General features: G+C 44.6%; 1 protein-coding gene across 1 annotated transcript in view; it reads left to right on the top strand.

The window, feature by feature from the left end:
* Positions 1-845: 845 nt before the first annotated feature.
* Positions 846-8,931, top strand: part of MAB21L3 (mab-21-like 3 (C. elegans)) — a gene marked incomplete at its 5' end in the record, with an annotated part of 10,929 nt that continues 2,843 nt past the window's right edge. Inside the window, 5 exons of the mRNA XM_009075689.1 lie at positions 846-917; positions 1,046-1,117; positions 3,644-3,935; positions 7,032-7,213; positions 7,986-8,180. Of these exons, the coding sequence (XP_009073937.1) occupies positions 846-917; positions 1,046-1,117; positions 3,644-3,935; positions 7,032-7,213; positions 7,986-8,180 (813 nt within the window). The remainder of the gene's footprint in view (positions 918-1,045; positions 1,118-3,643; positions 3,936-7,031; positions 7,214-7,985; positions 8,181-8,931) is intronic.

Here is an 8,931-nt window from a genome sequence, read left to right on the forward strand (position 1 = left end):
AAATCCTTAAAATGTATTTTCCTAAAAAGTGGCAGATTTGTTATTCGTACTTAACTGAACCCAGTGTTAAAAATCTGTGGAAGTCACACTAGGAGAGCCTAACTTTGTCCTGTAGGTAAGGGGCAGTGAAGAATGGGTTGTTGAGAAATTGTTTTGGCTTGGCCTGTCTGCTTCCAAAAATGGGAATCTTTAACATTGTTGCTGACATAATTCCACCTAGAAGAGACTGTTGTCACCAGAAAGTCAATATATTCATTATTCTGTATTTAGTTTTGCAACATTTTTTTTGGTCAATAGCATTTACAGTGACTTTTCAGAATTTTCAGCTTCTGGTTAAAAGAAATCAATTTAACATGGTGAGAGGTCTAGATTTGTTGAGAAGCTACAAGCTTTCTTCTAAGTATGCAGGACTGAGTGGAGAATAGATGAGAAAAGTCTTTAGCTATTCACTGTTTTTCTGTAACCCATGCAACAAAAAGTCAAAATCTTTAATAAAAAACCTGAACTACAATTTAGATGGACAAACCAGACGGTTTTATATTAAAAAATTTTAAATGTTTGCTTTAGTTACGGCCCACCATTTTTGCAGTTGTCAAGAGTTCAGGGCTGATGAAAAAGCTGTGGAGGCTTCAGTAAGGTTAGAGTCCAGACTAATCATTCACACAGCACTGCCCAATGGCATTGCCAAGTGTTTAATTGTAATCACTGTGGAGATGGGGGGGGGGGGGGTTTTTCCTTTAACAAACAGGCTCCAAGGAAGCTTGCAGCTTTGCTCTCTGAATGAATGACCTGACACATGCTTTCTCTCTGTTCTGTGTACTTGTTTTCCTTTCTGCTTCTCTTAGGATCAGCCAGCTTTACTGGCCAAGTGGTCAGCTATGCTTCGGAGGAAGCGCCCATTCCACCCCTCCATCCAGGTACAAAGCCTTCCTGCCACCTGATAAACAGGCTCCAAGGAAGCTTGCAGCTTTGCTCTCTGAATGAATGACCTGACACATGCTTTCTCTCTGTTCTGTGTACTTGTTTTCCTTTCTGCTTCTCTTAGGATCAGCCAGCTTTACTGGCCAAGTGGTCAGCTATGCTTCGGAGGAAGCGCCCATTCCACCCCTCCATCCAGGTACAAAGCCTTCCTGCCACCTGATGCCTGACAGCCCATGTGCCTGGTTCCTCCTCACTCACCCTCTTCTCCAGACAACTTCACCCACCTAATTGATCCTCCCATGACTATTTCATCCTCTCCATAAGAGACTTGTTTGGGTTTTTTTTTTTCTCAAAGCATAAATATGTTTTTTCTAACCTAATCCTTCAGCCTCCCTGGGCTATCCCAGTCAGGATCACATGAATGAGGTTGTATTTAATTTGCCCACCATACTTCAGACAGGTTTATACACATCCCAGAATTTGGGGCTCTTGATCAAGCATATGACTTGCTGGGCCCTATGGTCTGCATATAGTGCATAAGACCATCATACCACAGAACATAGGTTTGTGACTCCAATTTGTTTAGGCCAAGAGGACACCAGCTGCACAGCTTTACAGTGCATTCCCCAGCCTTGTGTCTTCTGGTGTTTCCTGGTAAGCCCCAGGTGGAGGACCCTTGTGACTTGCATTTGTAGGTACTCACATAACACCTGCAGCTCTTCCCTTTACAATCAGTTGGGTGCCAGTGCATATAAGACAGTGTCTTAGTACGGGGGTGAACAGTTGTTTATCTGCAAATGTGGTTGAAGCAGTGAGATGAGCAGTAACTGCATGACTATTACATTTTTATCTTATGAAGCCCAGTACTCTGTTTCTGAGCTGCTCACAGGATTTCTCAGCCCAACCAAACCTGACGTGCAGGTCAGCTTGGTCTGCAATGTCATCCTTCCACTATCCTCCTGCCTTTATGGTTTATATTTGACAAAAGAGAAGCTTTCTGGTGTTTCCTTTGCCATTTCTGTGCTTCTTGATGGCCATCTTTTGATCTTGCCAGGGACCAGAGAAGACTGGCTGCTCCCTGTAGGAGAGGGAGATGGGATATGGACATAACAAAGCAGTGCCTGCCCTATGGTCTCTGAGTAAGGTAGACCTAGGGAGGGAGGCTGGGTCAGCCAAGAGTCTGGATCATTAGGCAAGTCTGCTGACAAAGCTGGTCTGAGGTCAAGCCAGGAGCACTCACTGGGGTCAGGATCAGTCCCAACAATAGTAACCAGGGTCAGATGCAGCCTGTTGATTGCCAAGCAAGTCCAGGTAGGTGTGAGGCCAGGCTGGGAAGGCAGAATGCAGGTAGGGTAACAAGGTCTATGGCCAGGCACAGACGTATCTGTCACACAGTTGGAGGCCAGCACTCCTACGACATAGCCCAGGGCTGAGCTGATGAAATTGGGTACCAGACCCAAGGGCAGATGGTATGGATAGAAGTCCAAGAAAGGCTGCTTAGGGCCCTTAAGCCTGTTAGTACTCCTGGGGCCACCTCTGCAGTGATATTTTGAATCAACGGAGCTACCAGGAAGGCTGCTGGAGTGTTTTGGGTTATTACAGGAGTGGCAAGCACGTTTTGTTCACCTTGAGTGTACCCACCTTGCAGCAATGGCTGTCACTTCACATCCTGCTCAGGCAGCAGCTTCACCTTATTTATGCCAATGTAAGTTAGGCTTGTTAGCTAGTGGACTTGAAAAGCTCTTGAGCCAACATGGTAAAAATCTGAAGGAGTCAACACCTTCTCTGAAACCACAACTGCCAGATGCTTGCAAACTAGCATTTGGAGATGTCCAGCTATGCCCTGGGCCAGTAGGAGGTTTCATGGTATTTGTGTCACCTTTGTTTTCCTTTGCAAATAGTCTCAGCACTGGTTTTATTGGAAAATGGTCATTTCCAAAGTGAGGCAAATTAGTTGGCTTGAAAACAAGGATATTTGAGGGTTCCTTGTCCATTGGTTGCTGTCTCCATCATTTTGCTGGTTCTATCCTGTGCTCAGCAGGAGATGCAGTTCCATACAGTACAGCTGGTCAAGACCTGGGCTTATTTCTGAGGGTGCCACTGCCTGTGTAGGCTCAGGCATGTCACTTGCTTTATATCTCTGTCTCTCTAAAGGACAATCATACAGAGTGAAACACTTGTAAAATGAATGGGCCATAGCCTTATTTTACTAATGTCTGTACTGGACTTTGAAAGAGGTCAGAAAGGTGCACTTTTTGCCATAGCTATTGCTAGTATCAAACTCTAGGCTTATCTCAAGGAATGCGTCTGAAATAATGATTTGCACTATTTTGTTTCGCTTTGCCGGATCTCAAAATGTGCTTTCTGATGCTTTCCTGCTCCTTAGAAGCTGCTACTTTATTACATCTCATGCAGTGGCAAACTAGAGATAACAAGGAATGGAGGAAACCATGGCAGGTGTGCTGGCAAATCAGTCAGTGAGCTCTTGCTGTCACATCAAACTCCTTCAGACAATTTCCCTTTAGTCTGTGTGCCTCCAAAGTAACCCTTGGACAGGTATGGAACAGGTCCTGGCTGTGTTTAATTAGTCCCATCATACCATGGCTTTTCCTTCTCTCCAAAGCCCCCAGTTTTACCTATTACTTCCTTAACCCTCTTTTCGTTAATTCAGGCTCATGCATCTGCCCTTGTCTCCGATCTCAATCTCTCTGAACTCTCCTAGGTCTTAGCACCCAGCCAATTCCTCATCACAGTTCCTCTGCGTGGCCTGACTGGGTACAGGGAATGCCAGGTACGGCACTGGCGTTATTACACCGTGAATGGAGCCAAGCTCCTCTCCTCCGTGCGGGACCCTGAGGAATTGCATCAATGGCTGGAGGTGGAGCAGTTCTCAAAAAGCCTTCAGCAGTGGCATGAAAAGGATGTGAACATCGAAGGTGATCTGGTTCCAGCCAAAGTCCTTATCGTCTTCCGGGAGCTGGTGGAGAAGTCGATTATCTCCTGTAACCTCTCCAGTGAGTTTAGTGGGGACAGGTATGAGGGAAACCATCACACACACAAAGTGTTTGTTTGGCTCGCATGATCAAAAGCTAAGAAACAGCAAACCCCCCACAAATCAGGAAGCCTTTATATAATTGCAGTGATAAAAGTAGACCTGCATTTAAGGTAGAATTAAGTAGTTCTTGGGCTCTTCATATCCCAGGATGTTACTCGTTTCTTAGGAATCTGGGTAGAGTCTCCAGCAACCTGGACCCTCACAGTTCAACCAAGAGGCAGCCCAGAGTTTAAGAGCATCACTGGGGGGGAGAAATCTTTCTCTACTGCAGCAATATATTTAGACTATCAAGGAAGATAGCATAGGAAAGTTGGACACGGGGAAGGTGCATAAGTCGGAGAATGTATCTGAAGATTCTTACAGGGCAGATAATTCTCTGGAGAAACATTAACTGCCAATAGCTTTCCAGCACAGTGTGGTGACAACTAAGTAGGAGGGCTTCTACATAAGCAAAATGTGTTGGACAAGTGCTCTTTTCCCCAGTGCCCAGTCTCCTCCAGTCCTATTCTGGAAGTAGATTCAGGAAGTTTGCTTTCGGTAGTAGTGCTGATCCCTCTGTGAGCAATCCAAAGTGCCTGTTAATTTCCTGTGGCTGTTTATATGAGAAGTGTTGTTCACTGACATAACACAATCAGTGGTGCATGCAATATGCTTTCACAGCTGCAGCATCTGTAGCAAGATGCTGCCTGAACAGTGATCCTCTTGCTTAATTCTTAGGATCCTAGAGGCATATTATAGTCTTCAGCTAATGACAATTTGGCTTGGTTCAAGCTCCATAGTCTATGTCCATCTTTTCTCATTACAATACTGTGACATGATTAAATCCAGTCTGTGGTGCCTCTTCTCATGGCATATTTCCAGGATGACTACTCATCAAAAGCCTAGTATGAGTCTTCTGTATTTCAGAGAAATAGGAGCCATTTCCACTCATCTGATTGCACTCTGTATTGTAGTCACAGGAGGAAATAGGTTAAAGTCAAACTCAACTAGATTGTGGCATTTTTTTCAGGAAATACTTGTGATCATAGAAATGGAAAGGTGGTTGGGAATGAAATTTCACCATTGAGGCTCACAGAAAAGACCAGTTGAAATGGACTTGCTCTGAGGCTTTACTTATGTGAAATTCATTGTGTTGAAGTGAAAACCTGCTGTTGTGTCTAGCCACAGTACATCAAGTTGTTGAGCCAGGAGAAGTACTTCCAAGGAACCCAGAGAGTGATGTTTGGGCTGATGATTCTCATGCCCTTTTTGTAAGGTCAGCTGGGACGAGATGAGCTAAGATGAAGTTAGGAGAAGCAATTACCATGTTCGTTTGTTTTTGCGAGCAATCAACTTCCTTAATCCCATGTTATGGCAAAAGTTACAGAAAAATATCCCTGAATTCATTGTTTCTCTGGTTTTGTAATTCTTAGAGCACCAGCAAAACCAGTTTTTGAGGTGTCTCACTTTTCATTGGTGGAAAAATAGGTATCACAAATGCAGTGCTTTTGGAAATGCCATGAACATATTTACATGCTGACACAGTGGTTGCTCTAACTCTTTTCAGCTGCTAGGGATCCCTGCTGAGAACTAGGGAGCAGTATAGTTCCTGTTTGGATGACAGGTTTGGCTCAGCAGGGAAATAACATGCAGATTTTACTGAGGATTATGAAGTTCTGATTGGGATGGACTCTACTATTTGCATGGTAATTCACCCTGTGCCTTCTGGAGGAGATGTTAAACTGTCATTGGCAGTAGACAGATACTTGCTCTGTGAGGGCAGAATAGGTTGCCATCCCAAATGTTCATCACTATCCCTTCAAGTCTGGTGTGGGCTCCTTGTGGAATTGCTCCTTAGCCCATGACAATCAAAATGAGGTGGGATAACACACTACTATTTAAACTGCTCATGTTAATTGGCTCTGTCTTTTACTTCAGTGGGTTAGAGCATGATCATGCAATTGCCTCAGATGGCAGAGCCAAAGGGATACAGTGACCCTGCCAGAGTGACTGGGAAAGCTGGGGACAGAAATTTCTTTCATGAGCACAGCTGGGACAAAAGGAATCATCTCATGAAGTCCATAGTTGCATCTTTCATAGAGAATCATAGAATCATAGAATCAACTAGGTTGGAAAAGACCTCAAAGATCATTGAGTCCAACCCCACTGTGGTTACTAGACCATGGCACTAAGTGCCACATCCAGTCTCAGCTTGAAAACCTCCAGGGATGGTGAATCCACCACCTCCCCGGGCAGCACATTCCAATGCCTGATTACTCTTTCTGTAAAAAATCTCTTCCTAATATCCAACCTAAACCTTCCCTGGCAAAGCTTGAGTCTGTGCCCTCTTGTCCTACTGCTGGTTGCCTGGGAGAAGAGACCAACCTCCCTTTGAGGGGGGTTGATCTTTTGAAAGCTCCTTTCCACATTCTTAGAGCATGCTGTTCCTGGAGATGAGCCACTCTTCTTTCCTCTAGATCACCTCGGAACTAATTCTTTTTGACACTGAGCACTCCCAGTGATCAAGCAGTTAGCCTTTTTTGGATGACTGCTCTGCACAAGAGCATTGTATTGTATTCTGTGCAAGTGCCTCTCCAGAAACAAAACTTACAGATACCCCACAACACATTCTGAATGACTGGCAAGGGTAAGTCTTTTGGTATGATCTCAGGTTCTCCAAAGGAATAAGAGCATCTTTAGATACAAAACATTCATCTGGTCCCCTCTAATCTGCAGTGATCTCCTTGTAAGATATCATTCGAAATGGTAGGTTGCACCAGTTGTCTAGTTGTATTTTTCAGAAGCTGATCCTAGGATTTAAAAGGGCTCACAAAGGAAAACAAAAGCATGGTAACTGAGTGTAAAATTGAGAACTTAGTTTTTCCTTCATCTTCTTCCTGTTCTTGTATCACAAGGTAGTTTTAGATGGTAAGTTTTTTCTTATATTCTACTTATGGTACTGAAGAGAAGTGTTAAGACAGACCAACAGAACTGCAAGCTCCTAGGCAGCCTCTTGCTTGACTTGGGGGAAAGGATAATTTCATCTGTATTATCTTATTTTGTTGTTCTTTCACAGGTAAAGTGACAGTGCTGGAGAGCTTCAGCTCAGTGGTCCGTGTGGCTGTGGAGACATCAGAATCCCAGGTTGAGGTGGAGCTGGTCCCTGCTGTAGAGATTCCAACTTGCTGGCCCGAGAAAGCACGGTGGCCTCGTTGCCTTAGGCGTTGGCCTTCTCAGGAAAAAGTGCAGTGCATCAAGGTAAACAGTGTAAAAAGCACCATTAACTCTGTGCAGGAATTTGCCTCACCGGTGTCTGACAGTGGTTTCCCAAAGGAAGAACTGCATGGTGATGGCAGGCAACAGCAGTGTTGGAAGATGTATTCTCTAGAGAAGAAACATTTCAAAATATTCTGTCAGATTTTATTTGGATTTTTTCCCCCCCTTACAGTAGTGAATTCTGTAGAAGAAAACCTGAGTTAACTGTTTATTCCATGAGTCTCTTGCACACAGCTCTGCCAATGCTGATGTGCATCATTCTTGCTGTTCTGCTCTGCCTCTTGTAAGCCTTCAGCAAATGGGCTGCTGTCTTGTAGTTTTCCCTCTGCCCTAATCCCATTTTCCCTATAACATTCATGGCTGGATTCTGGCACTCTAGCTCAGCCCCAGTTGCCATGTTCCTGCAGGTCCCATTCTGCCTTCCAGTTCTGCCCCTCTTTCATGCACGACCTGCTGCTCCATGGCAAAGTGCTGCAGAGCTGCACCTCTGCTTAGTGGCACTGCTGGTACTGTACCTGATGGCTCTAGAGCAGGATCTGCTGCAAGGAATCGATATCAGTGCACAAGGAAACAATACAAAAATTCATGTTTGTTCAACTAAGAACATGGGGGCATGCCTCATGTTTGCTGCCTCTGCTAACCCTGTTTAGAATACCCTTTGAGAGATGCCACACATCCTTTTTGTAACATCTCTCTGCATTGCTTGGAGAAGTTTGCCTCTGATCTGGTGTCACACTTCCCCTTTTGTTCACAGTCACTGGGTTTTGACCTTTTGGCCCGCTCCAATTATCACTGGCAGCTGTGCTTCTCCCGTGCTGAGCACATACTCATGGAAGGACTTGATGAAGATGGTGGTTGTCGCATGAAGTGCTTCAGGGTCATGAGGCAGATGAAGGAAGATGTCTGGTGTTCTGGAAACAAGCCTGTCATCACAGCTTATCACCTTCAGGTAGGCATCACCCACGGTGATGCCAACATACAGTCACAATATCTGTTGCAGTGTCTTCCATCTAGTAATGTCAAAATATCGTGGCATAAATTGCTGTAGCATCTGTGCAACCTCTAAGGTAACTGTCAAAACTGCAGTACCTTTTCATTGCTTTGCAGTGGCAAGAAGTTCAGTAAATATATGTTCCAAACTTCAGCAAGAAATTAAATTCTGTAGGAACATTATGATTGCAGCAACATAAATAATATCAGAGTTGAGGCCCCTGCTCTGACTTCACATAGGCATTGTACTATTGTCTGTAATTGCATATTTATCTCCTGCTTCTTGACTATCCCAGCCATCTATATCCATCTATCTGTCTGGAGGAAAATTGTGCTTTTCTCCTTTGTGGATGTGCACCAAACAAAACTGTCTTAGATGAGCATTATTAATGAATTAGGTGCAAACTACAGTTCTAGTGGTGTTTCACCTAGGATAGGAAGGGAAGAAAGAGGTAAAGAGGTGGTAGCATCCCCCCTGCACCTACTTCAGGGTTCAAGATGGATTCAAATAAGATCTGTGAAGAAGAGACAGAAGACTGGGCCCCTCAGTTCAGGAGGCATATTGAGGTGCTGGAGCAGGTCCAGAGAAGAGCAACAAGGCTGGTGAAGGGACTTGAGCACAAGTGCTATGTGGAGAGGCTGAGGGAGCTGGGGTTGTTTAGCCTGGAGAAGAGGAGGCTCAGGGGAGACCTTATCACCCTCTACAACTC

This window comes from Acanthisitta chloris, unplaced genomic scaffold, assembly GCF_000695815.1.
Source record: "Acanthisitta chloris isolate BGI_N310 unplaced genomic scaffold, ASM69581v1 scaffold8255, whole genome shotgun sequence".
NCBI lineage: Eukaryota > Metazoa > Chordata > Aves > Passeriformes > Acanthisittidae > Acanthisitta > Acanthisitta chloris.